Here is a 13,767-nt window from a genome sequence, read left to right as displayed (position 1 = left end):
GTAAGTCAAAATGCGTCTGTTATAACTTCACAAGAATTAATAACAAGCCAAAAGGATTCTGTATTCTGACCATGGTTTTATTTTTAAAATTACATATAAATATTAACTCGGTGGAACTTAACAAGTCATTAACTTTAAATTTACCTATGATGTGAACCAGGGGTCCCGCAACTATTTGACCAGCCAGGCCTTCGCGTCCTTTTCGCAGGCCAGGTTGGCAGGCCAGGGTCGCGGGCCATATTTTGGAAACCGCTAACATAAATGCTCTTTATCATGAAGTTATTGTAAATGCTCACGAACTTAGCCGATTTATATTAAAAAAGAAAGTAACTGTAAGGTTATGTTTCTGCAGGAGAGCTTTTAGCGCGGTGGTTCAAATGCATCTACGCACTGGTGTGCCTGTGCCGCGGATGTCCAGGGTTCACCAGGAGACGGGTCATCAGGCTACGTCAGGTAATAATGATTCGTTAATACCTGGAATTGTCTAACGCTGGGATTCAAGTTATTGGCTGTATGCAAAGTATTTATAGCGTTTTCACACCGTCCAATCCAAAATCGGATGTCGGATGACGTTGGTAGAAAAACAGCTGTTTGAAAAACCTTATCAAGTCCTTTTATTTTCATATTAACGCTTTGTTTAGAACAACAAACAGTAATTAATTGTATAAAAAGATACTTTTTTTTGCTTTTTGTTTCTTTTTAGTCGTATGCGACATCAAATATCGCATCGGACAGTGTGGAAATACTCTTTAAGCGTGTGTGAAGTGTGCCAAAGATGTGATTTCACATACCGTGATTTTAACGGGCTCCAGTTATCAGAATACTTTATCTACTTTTTTAATCAAATGGTAGATAAACTTCCACGTGCTGTTAAATAATTCTCGGAAGAGCAAAAATAGCAAAATCTAGTCCATGTAGTCAATAATAAATATTTTTATCATTTTATATGATTCCCTTTTACAAACGAAATCCAACGTGTGACATAAAAGCGTATTTTTTCCTGTAGGAAAAATTATAAAAGCTAATTGCATCTTATCGGAGTCTAAAAGCGATGCCATGTAAATCTTGTACAAACTAGATCAGTGGAAAAGCAAATACGCAAACCGACAAATAAACAGTGGCCGAAATAGAAAAATGGCCGCGGAACAAACGAATTGAATAAATTTGAGGCCCGATTTGTCGCCCAGAGCATGAATATATTCCACCCAAGGTGACTAACCTTTTATCTAAACTTGTGATAGCATTTCAAAACCAACCTTATATTTTGCATCTTAGTGTTGAATTTCTGATGATGGTTAAGAGTGAAATACGAGGTGTATAAGGTATTTTTCAGAGTTCGCCCGACTGTTGGTTTTCCAAACTGCTTTCTATGTCAGTTGATAAATATAAGGGCTATTTGCTTTGTGTGCGGGAAGTCGTGATCAGAAATGATAAAGCACGTTGCTAGTGAATTTAATGGGGGTAATTATTTTTCCGTCTTCTTTGGACCAAATGCGAATAAAAATATATATTTACGGTCCGCCCACCACCGGACCTCGTAATATCAATGAGATTCGTGGAACTTATAAATGAAATAGCTTTTGATATTTAGGTCGCTTTTCGGTGTGGAAAAACGTCGTCAAGGAATCAGACTTAATAAGGCCTAGTCCCCCTGAGTTGGAAGTTCAGATGGCAGTTGCTTTTCGTTGGGGATAATGCAATTAGTAACTAACAAAGGCAGTAAGGTCCAATTACTTTGTACATTGTTTGAATTTCGAACTCTTTCGACTTTGTTAGTTGCGTGGTATTGCACTATCCCCGACGTTTTGTAAAAAGTGTCTGCGCCATTCTTAGGAAATTATGGGGCTATATGGCACACCACCAGTACTTTACCTTAAAGACGCAACTAGTAGCGTAAATATACAGAGGAAGGCAAGTATGATTAGGTATGACGAGTTTCTTTATAGCGTATTTTAACGTGTATGCCTTACGGCGTGTTCCCGATACTGTTTTCAAAATTAAACCCGAAACTGGGTATTCCCGGGATTTGCCGTACAATCTCAGCCCTGGGAGCATTCCCTAGCCACACTGCTGAGCAAAGGCGTTCTCAATTCAATTTTGTCGTTTGCCATGTCCCCACCGTTACCATATAAGTAGGATGCGACCCAGCCGTCCCGCCATCTCCTTTTTGGATCTTCCTATTTACCCTGTTCTTGCTTTGTCTCCCATGGGTCTCACTTGGCCGGTTTGGCACGGCTCATGGGGGCCCGGTCCACTCGGAAAATAGTTAGACCCAAAAATTTACACAGGCACTAGTTTTTACGGAAGTGACTGCCGTCTGACCTTCCAACCCAGAGGGAAAACTAGGCCTTAGATATTGGGATTAGTCCGGTTTTCTCACAATGGTTTCCATCACCGAAAAGCGACTGGTAAATATCAAATGAATAAATAAAATAAAATAAATAAAAATAAAAAGTCATTTATTGTCGCAAAAAATAAATAAATAGTACATACAGCAAGCAGCAGCAAACATTATTGACTAATCGTTTTGACTGAGCAACTCGACGAGCAATGAGATATTTAGTTATCGAACATAAGTTAAGAAAAACTCTTAGGGATGAGCCGGGGTTTGAACCCGCAACCACCGGATTGAAAGTCCAACGCACATAGGGGCGCTGGTAGTCTAGCGAACTACCAGCGCCCTTAAGCAGAGTTAAGATTTTTAAATGGTTTTTTTTTACAGTTGGAGCTGAGCGATGCCGAGAGCATCGAATGCCCAGAGCACTGGAGGAGGCGGGCGCTTGTTTACGAGTCCGATGATACTGCCGACTATGGGCCACCGATACCGCACCCATACAACTTGCCGAGGTAAGCGTTATGTGCAGTCAGCATCGAATGTCCGGAGAACTCGAGGAGGCGGGCGCTTGTTTATGAGTCCGATGATACTGCTGACTATGGGCTACCGATATCGCATCCATATAACTTTGCGAGGTAAGTGTTATGCAGTGATTCCGATGATACTGCCGACTATGGGCCACCTATACCGCATCCATATAACTGCGAGCTAAGCGTTATATAGTGAGTCAGATGATACTGCCGACTATGGGCCACCGATACCGCACCCATATAACCTTGCGAGATAAGCGTAAACTCTACCTATACTTATTATAGTTATAAGTAAATCAACAGCTCATTATATCCTACCGATCTGTAATTTTGCGTAGTGAATTTGATAATTAGACTGTTGTTTTAGTATCTGGTAGGTATATAAAAAGCGGCCAAGTGCGAGTCGGACTCGCGCATGAAGGGTTCCGTACCATTTAAGACGTATTAAAAAAAATCTACTTGCTAGATCTTGTTCAACATTTTACCACTTTGGACACACATTTTACCACTTTGGAACTGTCTCTCGCGCAAACTATTCAGTTTAGAAAAAAATGATGTTAGGAACCTAAATATCATTTTTGAAGACCTATCCATAGATACCCCACACGTATGGGTTTGATGAAAAAAATTTTTTTTTTAATTTTTTATGACGTATTAAAAAAAAACTACTTACTAGATCTCGTTCGAACCAATTTTCGGTGGAAGTTTGCATGGCAATGTATATCATATATTTTTTTTAGATTTTTCATTCTGTTATTTTAGAAGTTACAGGGGGGGGGACACACATTTTTTCACTTTGGAAGTGTCTCTCGCGCAAACTATTCAGTTTAGAAAAAAATGATATTAGAAACCTAAATATCATTTTTGAAGACCTATCCATAGATACCCCACACGTATGGGTTTGATGAAAAAATTTTTTTTTTTAAATTTTTATGACGTATTAAAAAAAAACTACTTACTAGATCTCGTTCGAACCAATTTTCGGTGGAAGTTTGCATGGCAATGTATATCATATATTTTTTTTAGATTTTTCATTCTGTTATTTTAGAAGTTACGGGGGGGGGGGGGGGACACACTTTTTACCACTTTGGAAGTGTCTCTCGCGCAAACTTTTCAGTTTAGAAAAAAATGATATTAGAAACCTCAATATCATTTTTAAATACCTATCCATAGATACCCCACGCGTATGAGTTTGATGAAAAAAGATTTTTTGAGTTTCAGTTCTAAGTATGGGGAACCCCCAAAATTTATTGTTTTTTTTCTATTTTTGTGTGAACATCATAATGCGGTTCATAGAATACATCTACTTACCAAGTTTGAACAGTATAGCTTTTATAGTTTCGGAAAAAAGTGGCTGTGACAGAATCGGACAGACAGACGGACATGACGAATCTATAAGGGTTCCGTTTTTTGCCATTTGGCTACGGAACCCTAAAAACGATCTGCCTATGAGTACTAAAGGAATAACCAAAGGTGTTTTGAATTGAGGTTATTTCGACAGCAACATGTCGACTACAAAACGAAACGCCCGTTATTCTATTGTCTCAGAAGTCACGATATTATTTTAAATTATCCCTAACTACATTACCATCCATGGAACAAGGACTTCATAATCATAATTTATTATAATATACGAGTACGTGGGTTCTCATTGTCTTGATATTTAATTAACTAGGACCTTTCACTGGAAGATTATGAGTGTGGTATACTATAACGATGTAGCTCTCAGTTTTTCACGTATTCATTTAACAATTTTCTGTATTTAATGATATGTTTTCATTTACAAAGTATTCAGTGCAAGCATATATTATTTAGTTTCTGAGTAATCTACGTTTTTTCTTGTGTACTACACGCATTTACTCGTGGAAATCATTAAATAATCACACACATAAACCTGTGTGTTGCTTATATTTACTTACTTATTATACGAAGTATTATTGCGTTAAAACTAACGTATCAAATCGGGTGCATAGATTGACTTAGAGTGCGACCCCGGTTTGTTCTTATTTTGACACGACCTTGAAGATTGCTCACGCTGTTTGCTGCATGCGAAATGAAGTGAAAGTCGCGAGGAAGATGCGCGCCAATAACCAAGACATAGTCAAGGTCATATCGTAATCAGATCAAAATGATAACAATTTGTTGAATTAAAATCGACCTCCTTATTTTTGAGTGTATTTTTGGAAATCATATTGCATGACTGATTAACAAAAATCAGATTGCACACATTTTAATTAAGTAGTATTTTTTTTGTGCAAACGATATTACAGTTAATTTTTTCGTTGTAATTAACATTTGAATAGACAATTTATAAATTAATCTATCTTTAGGAAAATACGCTGTTAAGCTTAATAGCGCAATAAAGAAAAGACATTTAATGATGAAGCTTATATTTTCAGTGTTTGTAGTAGGCCCTCAGAATATAATACGAGTCCCAGTTAACCCTTGACGATTCACCATGCACAGGGAGTATGGCAGCCGTATTCGAACAATGCTTATGAGATATCACAGCAATACAATTCCAGTTTGTACTGACAGACTGAAAAGTGTCATTTTGGACACTTATGACACTGACAGATCGGTATAGTATCGCTGTCACATCTTATAAGTATTGTTCGAATACGACCGTGGATATAACAGCATTACCCATCCTTAAAAAAATAAAAAACTTCCTCAAAATATTACCAACAAAAGTGTCAGATACTGGGTTATAATTAGAAAGTGTTGATAGTCCAACTTAAATGCTAATGTCATGAAGCAGTTACTAAGAAGCTTAAGCCAGCCCTTTATAATTAAACTTTTATTTTATCAACAGATTTAACAAAGCTTACGTCAACTTCATTGTTATATATCTTGATAGCGTAAATTATGTCTCGAGGACTCCTGAAAGTCGTAATACCTATCCTACTCTACTCTGACGACCGGTTTGGCCTAGTGGGTAGTGACCCTGCCTACGAAGCTGATGGTCCCGGGTTCAAATCCTGGTAAGGGCATGTATTTGTGTGATAAGCATGGATATTTGTTCCTGAGTCATGGGTGTTTTCTTTGTATTTAAGTATTTATAAATATTTATATATTATATATATCGTTGTCTAAGTACCCTCAATACAAGCCTTATTGAGCTTACTGTGGGACTTAGTCAATTTGTGTAATAATGTCCTATAATATTTATTATTTATTTATTTATTATTATTACTAAGCGTTACTTATATCTGATCTAACACTTAACGACTTGGATGTTTTTATCCAAAATGGTGGGAAAGTGCCAATGACAGGGTCGAGTGTAGAAAACGAGGGGAAGTCTTTGCCCAGCAGTGGGACACAAAACTAGGCTATTTTTAAAGCAAGAAATATTACTTTGCTAATCCGCGAGAAAATAACGTGTTAGTCAATCAGTGCTAACCCGTTATACTTACTTGCGTATTTTTACATGCAATTAATATTCCCACCCTCCCATTGCAATCATCCATCCTGCGGATGCCTCGTAGAGAGGCGATACACGTGTCGAGTTTTGTACTTTTGGTGGTGGGTTGTTATATTTATTTGCGTATTTATTTTTGCGATGGGAGGGTGGGAACATAAATTGCATGTAAAAATACGCAAGTAAGTATAACGGGTTAGCCCTGATTGACTAACACGTTATTTTCTCGCGGATTAGCAAAGTAATATTTCTTGCTTTAATTAGCATGGATTTCCGCAAAGTAACGCCTGATTCTATTCATTAGGCTATTTTTATTTGTTCGCCTGTTGTATTCCACTGCTGGGCAAAGCCTTCTTTCTTCCACACGTCTCGGTCTATGGCAGTATTAGGCCAATCTTTCCGAGAGACGTCAAGATCGTGCCGCCACCTCCTTCGAGGTCTGCCGTGACGCCGCACTATGTTTGGTGTCCACTCGCTAGTTTGCTTGGCCCACAAGTCGTTTGGCAAACGGCAGATGTGCAGTGGCTGTCAGGTCTACGTCGGCTATCTTTTTGGAGCGCAAGATGGCTGACAAAAAATCTATCTCTGTATGTAGGTTACCTCATCACGCTTAAAAGGGGGTGAATTAGAAGGAAACAAAAGATATGCCGGTCGCGCGGTTCTTTTTTCACTTTTTCTTATTACTCTGATATATCACTTGAAGAGATAACATTGCTGTGATATGCAGGCTAACGATATATAGTTCGTGTCATCCACGATGACGCGCAGATTTTTCAAATCTAACCTTTAATAACATGACATTACGAGTTAAGGCACGTGTCTTCCTGAATGACACGATCTATAAATGAAAATTAGATGTGTTTCGTGTTTTTTTTTATCGAGCCAACTGAGCCTCTAAAGGTTTTTGTTCGAATCTGCCCTTGCAAATATAGTCTACTTTTGCAGCGCTGAAATATTGAAATGTAATAAATATAAGAGCCTCGGTAGAGAGTACCATTTTGTACCATTTGACGTTGAAACTCTAGGTCCGCGGCGTCCCAGCGCGCACAGATTTTTTGCAGAAATCGCGAAGCGTCTGGTTGACGTAACTGGTGACTGAAGACCTGGCGGCTTCCTCGCACAACGTATCAGCATTGCGATACAACGAGGAACGGCCTCAAGGGCCTATTTTAGATTTAATCTAGCTATGTAATCCATTATGTATAATGTCTACTTTCCGTGTAATTTTTATGGCATTTGCCCTAGATGAAAACGTGTAAAAATTCAATATAAAAACTAAAATTTTGCCAGATTTGTGCCAGCCTTTTTTAAAGTCTTACACACAGTCAAAGCCTAGTCTAATAAGAAAACAGAGCTACCTATAATACAGTTTACATTAATTTACAAAGGTAAACCAATTATCAATTAATCTTCGACTGCTATTGTAATAGGTATCTCAGTATTTACACAGAGTTGAAAACTACGCAGTATTCAAATCTACGCAGCGGTAATTCACATCGTTATTTAATATTTTTATACCTAGAATCTTGTCATACTTTTCGCTGCGATTGGGCAAGCTTCGGTAGCTTGGTTATATACGTACTTATCAGAGGAATTTGTAAAGCTCCTCGTTGTCAGACACCATATGGGGGACTATAGTTACTAGTACAAATCTGGCGCATACTGAATTCCTTTATCATTCATTTCCAGGCAACAAAGGCACACAGATACATACCCACCTCACAGACTAACATACAAGTACATACATTTTATTATACTTATAATTTTAAAAAATACAAATGATTTTAGTGACACAATAGTTTTTTTGCTACGACACCTTTTCTGGCGTAGTATTCGGCGGAAATGCACACCCACGGAACCGCAATAAAATACCGTAAATATTGCCTAATATATTGAGTTCCCATATGAAAAAACAGCGTCAATATTTTTATTTTCTCTTGTACTTAGGGATATGTATTTCAGCACGCGGTCAAATGCTGATAGCGACCCTGCGGCACCCAATCTAAGGCGGAGCCGGCATTCGTTGGTGGTTTTAGACGGTAGGCCTCTACTGGTTAGTCCGTCATCGCCCCTGGTTTCCCCCGGAATAGGTGGCATGCGTAAAAGCATTACCCCAGCGTTAAAAAAAAAGAAAAAGAAAAGGGATATGTATTTCAACCTTATTGGCACTAACCGTCACTTTTCTATAAATTTTCTTTCTTTTTCACCACGTCACGAAATTACCACCAATCGGAGATTAATTCTTATTTGAAAGCGTTGGAGCTTAACAAAAGAACATCACACAATCGGGCGAGTGGCTCAAGCATAGACCACTTCTGAAAGACGCCGCTTTAAGGATTACTCACGCTTAAACAGTTCGGATCGAGGTGTTCCACACTTCGTTTTCCTTCATGTGATCATCGATCACCCAGTATAGAAAACGAAATGTCGTACGCCTCGGCCTGGAACCGGGCCGATCTAGCGTGAGTCATCCTTTATCAAGTGTTTACAGTAAATGTTGTGGAACAATCATCTACATTTCTAGTTATTTATTGATATATTCAAAATCTAAATGTGAGACTTATAATGAATATAAAGTGATGTAGTGTGGCGCGAAACAAAGCGGACCTGTAAATAAAATTTAAATTTGAATTGAATTTGAAATTGAAGTTGAATCTTGTTTCTCAGAGCTCTACCCTGGTGATTACATAGCATAACTTGCTCAGGTGTAAGGGGATACCCGAATCTAAGGGGTAGAAGTATCATTGTCTACACTGTTAATTGGTATTACACATTTTTATAAATAGCAAAAAAGGAAAAAGTCACGAAACTCGAACTTGTGACCTTTCAGAACACCGGTCTGATGGCTCTTAACCAAATGAGCTTTCCCTTGCTTCCTTTTTTTACACGCCTTAGGAATGCGCAAATAGCAACATCTACTGTAAGAATGCTCTATTTTGAAGGCACCGGAGCTGCGGAGTTATATTTCGAATTCAGGAACATCGTGTAATCCCATACTAAACTAATTTAATTTAGTATAGTGTTAAGTAGTACACGGAACGTGGGTCGACCTTTGCTCCGCTTTAAGGACTGCGTAAACCGCGACATGGTTGCGTTTAATATCAATTGTGACTCGTGGGAAGAGCTCGCAACAAACCGTGTTGAGTGGAGGAACAGTCTTTAAAGAGGTCGCGAAACCCATGGTAGGTCCTGGTTTCAAGGCTTGGCCCGAACACGGGCATTAAAACAGATGTGCGATGAGGGTCGCGTCGGTGCGGAGTTTATTTGCCATTTATGCCGTTCAAGAATCGGTTTATATAGCCACGAGCGGCGCTGTCGCTAGATCATAGATGCTGCTTAAATCATCTGTAAAGATGTACAAGGCCTGATGATGATGATGATGATGAAGTAGTATAGGGGGGGGGGGGGGTTGGATTTGCCCTGCAGTGGGACACAACAGGCTAATAAATAAATAATAAGTAATATAGTTTACATTACACCACCCGCCCACACTTACAGCGTGACCACTCTCTCCTGCAAAATTAATAGAAGCGGCAACGTGTAACCACGAGTTTACATGCATGCTTCATCTAATAGGGAAACGATCTGCCGGTTCAAGGGTTAGGGTCTCAGGGTTAATCGGCCTAAAGACCCCTAATGGACGATCTGAACACGTTAAATGGGACAATGGGATCCTTTAACTGGCTTAATGCGGCCTTTTGAGAGGCTGGATGGGACAGTTGTAGTTTTATGATGACAGTGAGGTGTGAAATAACTCATTTTTAGGGTGTTTTCCCATCTGTGCCCGTTCCACGTGACTACCGCCATACAATACAGATGGGGAATGATTTTTATGTAGCGCTTATTCCCATCAGTGCCCGATAGGAACACATATGAATAGAATAATCCATTTTTAGGACATAGAAAAAGTTAAAATATTATACAGCTTAAATTTTAACAAAAATACCAAAAATAATTGGCAACGAACTTTCATCTTGTGGGGATTGTAAACTGGACTAAAGCAGGATTTTTTTCGTATATTTGTATGTATGTTGTATATGTTCGGGTTAAATATTGCAAGCTAAATTAGACCCACTTCCAATTATTCGATTGAGCTGAAACTTTACATACATATAATGAAGAGTGACAATGACAATGCAATATTATGGATCTAATGATGGACACAGAAGGTAGCCATAAGAACTCTGTGATAAAATAACACAAACTAATTGTTCTTGGGTTTGGTAGAACTGTCTCGATGAGTATTAGTCGCCTGTTAAAAATAATGTATCTACAGTCAGTGATAAAAGCCTGTCTTCTTTTTCTTCTTCGTGTCCTCATCCCAGTTTAGCTGGGGTCGGGCCTCCTTGTGCATCGGCGCCAGGATAATCTATCCTGGGTTGTCGTTGGTGTAAGTTTCTGGGCTTTTAAATCCTTCTCCACAGGCTAACTGGTGGGTATAAAATCCTGTCTCAATTTTATTTTTTTGACAAAAACTTTTTACAGGAGGCCAGACTACCTCCGCAGCGCATCCATGCCGGTCCCCCGCGCCCCGCGCGCGATGCAACCGCGCCGGTGGTCAGAGCCTCCCGAAAGTGTGTCCAGTGACTTCAGCTACGTTACCTTCGACGCTCAGACCATCACTGTGCCCATCAGCGTCTGTGTAGCCATCATGGTCGGGTATGTGCAGACTAGCTTTCCAGCAGGCAGATAAGTATTCCAGCTAGTAGACAAGCATGCTCGCAAATGGTCAAGCAACTCCACCGGAGTCCAATGGAAATTGCAAATAATATAAAGAAACCAATTTTCCGTAATTTCTTTGTAATCTCGCACTTTTAGCGGACAACCTTGATTTTATCAACATTAACGGCCCGATTCGAAGAATGATTACGACACGTTTAAGATCTAGGAAAGATTGATAACTAAACGACATGTCAAAATTGACGTTTATTTCGATTCTGCTGTGATCCCAATAAGATCTATCTACGATATTTCTAACGTCAAAGTGACATTGGTTGCCCGAATCGAGCTGCTTCTGTCAATTATACGACATGCAAAGGATATCTAAATGAGAACTTATCGAGAACTTATCGTTATCGTATCGGCCGTTAATATTATTAAACCGTTTATTTATGTCAATTACTAGGTAGTTGAAATATATCACTACACCAAACAAATAATAAAAACAAATGTATGTTCGCGATAAACTCAAAAACTGGAGAACGGATTTTCATGTGGTGTTCCTATCAATAGAGTAATTCTTGAGGAAGGTTTAGGTGTATAGTTTGTTAAGGTTTCGTGTAACCCAAGTCCGGGCGGAACGCTAGCCTTAATTAGTAATGTTTCAAAGAAATCATCGTAAAAGTTTTAAGTTATTTGCAATTTCTATTGAACTGTACGTTAGCGATCACTGTTTTCATCAGCATATAGCCATCGTGGTTGAGTACCGTAAAAGGTGCCTACTTTGCTCCCCACTGGGCTCCTCCAATAGTTGTTATGTATAAAAACTATACCACAACCTCATACCCCCTTAAAGCGCAAAAAAAACAGTCGAGGTAGTGGGTTCAAGCATCCTTGCTGCTTGATTGTCGTTAGGAAATACATGCGAAAAGAGAACGCGCCTGCAACTTCAGAGGTGTTACATACACCTCTGAAGTTGCAGGCGTCCATAGCCTGCGGTGACTGCTTTTTGCTTTGGTGAGAGAATTTTAATTATGTTTCGAATTTCAGAGCAAAGTAGGTATATTTTACGATATGTACAATCCAGCATTATAGCCAGCAGCCAAGCTACCACGCCTGTGGTTTGTGTCCAGTGGACAGGCAGACAGGCAGCCTAAATCTAAAAACACTGGACCTGTAATTAGGTAATATTTATTTTACACAAAACCCAAAAGCCGAAAAATTTCACTCCAATTATTATAGATAAGGTATGTAACGAAATCCCAACTCTGAAGATGTGCGAAATTTCCATATTTATAGAAACGGTCGATGTGACAAGTCACGTCGAAGTAAGCAAGGTGATATGAACTGCTAAACTAATATACTGCCAATTTCATAGGTGGTTACCAACGCGGCGGGTAGCACAGCCTATTCGCTGTTATAATTGACCAAGCTATTCAATTCAATTTAATTCAATATTTATTTATTTATAAAATAATAATTTTACACGTCACAACATTCAAATAAAATCTATAGTAAAAAGTTAAATTATAAACTGAAAATAATAAACAAATCAAAATATATAATAATTGTTGCTAATGACGTGAGGAAAATACTAACTGTAAAACATTACAAATTAATTTGTGAATAAAACATTACATTCCCATGTTGCGTTTGTTATTTTTTGCTGATGAGAATCAGTTTTTAAAGAACAACTCTCGTCTTTTCAAGCTTGTGTGATGAAAAATAATTTGTTACCTAAGTAAAAAAGTTAAATTGTTGTCCACCGAATAGAAGTAAATTAAATACAGTTGAGCAAATTTCAGGTGAATTTTCATTAATATGAGCTCAAACATGTATAGATATTTATATCGGAAAATGGACACTTATAAAATTTAACATTGATTTCTAACAATGGGCAACAATGCATTTTAAAGAAAATGTCAAGATTAAAGAAACTGTTATAATTCTACCGCGTTACACCTAGATAACTTCACTTAATTTCCAGTTAGAAGGTATGAACCATACTGTTCTACCTTAGGGATGGCTTGGAAACATTCGACCAATGCCGCCGTGACCCCGGTGGCCGAGTGGCTCAGGCGCCTGCCGCGATAGCAGAGAACGCTGGGTCGATTCCAGCCTAGGGCACTGGAGGCCTTGGTCATTTTTTCTTAATATATGACATTTATTTCAGTTCACTTAATTTCTCATGCACTAATCAGCATAAGTGATCTTTAAGGTCGTATCAAATAAGACGATAACCGTATCAAATCATTAAATCAGAATCGTGCTCCAAAAGAAGAGTGCCCGTTTCCCATACTGTTTCCCGCCGGTTTCACCCTTATCCAAATATGTTGTCCTCCCTGCCGCTATCTAGAAATCCAATAAGTCTCTCACGGTTGAATGCATTCGTTTTTATAATGGAATCGAGCGAGCTTACAGAAAGTTCAAATGGCCCCGCATCGATTTAAACCCCCCTCCATTGTTCCACAAATGGGGGAAAAAGGTTAACGCGACTTGAGAACTCGTTATCTTAGGCTAGAATGTTTGTTGGCGAAAAATATAGCCCGTGCAGTTTATTGCAGGTGCTCTGTGTACAGTGCAGAATTTAACCATACCATATCGTACCTTGTCACATTTAGTATGAGTCGCTAGGGATCTCATACTATTGTCACAGGCCAGCGCGAGGCCAGAAGACGAGCTGAAGATAGGAAGGCGTGGCGCGAGCTTGTGAAGGCCCTTTGCACCTCTGGGGTGCTTTAGGACAACAACAATATATATTTGTGATGAACATACAAATAAATACCCTTATAGGCCACGCCGGTTGTGTCCAGTCCGCGGCT

The 13,767-nt window shown here is 38.9% G+C and overlaps 1 protein-coding gene across 2 annotated transcripts in view; it reads left to right on the top strand.

The window, feature by feature from the left end:
* Positions 1–13,767, top strand: part of LOC133528776 (TWiK family of potassium channels protein 18) — a 67,846-nt gene that overhangs the window by 51,267 nt on the left and 2,812 nt on the right. Inside the window, exons 7-10 of one of the 2 annotated variants that reach the window (XM_061866240.1) lie at positions 353–453; positions 2,723–2,847; positions 7,976–8,023; positions 10,772–10,945. In XM_061866240.1, the coding sequence (XP_061722224.1) occupies positions 353–453; positions 2,723–2,847; positions 7,976–8,023; positions 10,772–10,945 (448 nt within the window). The remainder of the gene's footprint in view (positions 1–352; positions 454–2,722; positions 2,848–7,975; positions 8,024–10,771; positions 10,946–13,767) is intronic. The other variant, XM_061866241.1, reaches the window with a different exon arrangement.

Source organism: Cydia pomonella, chromosome 20, assembly GCF_033807575.1.
Source record: "Cydia pomonella isolate Wapato2018A chromosome 20, ilCydPomo1, whole genome shotgun sequence".
Lineage (NCBI taxonomy): Eukaryota > Metazoa > Arthropoda > Insecta > Lepidoptera > Tortricidae > Cydia > Cydia pomonella.
The sequence above is the reverse complement of the archived record's forward strand: the minus strand, read 5'-3'. Positions and strand labels throughout refer to the sequence as shown.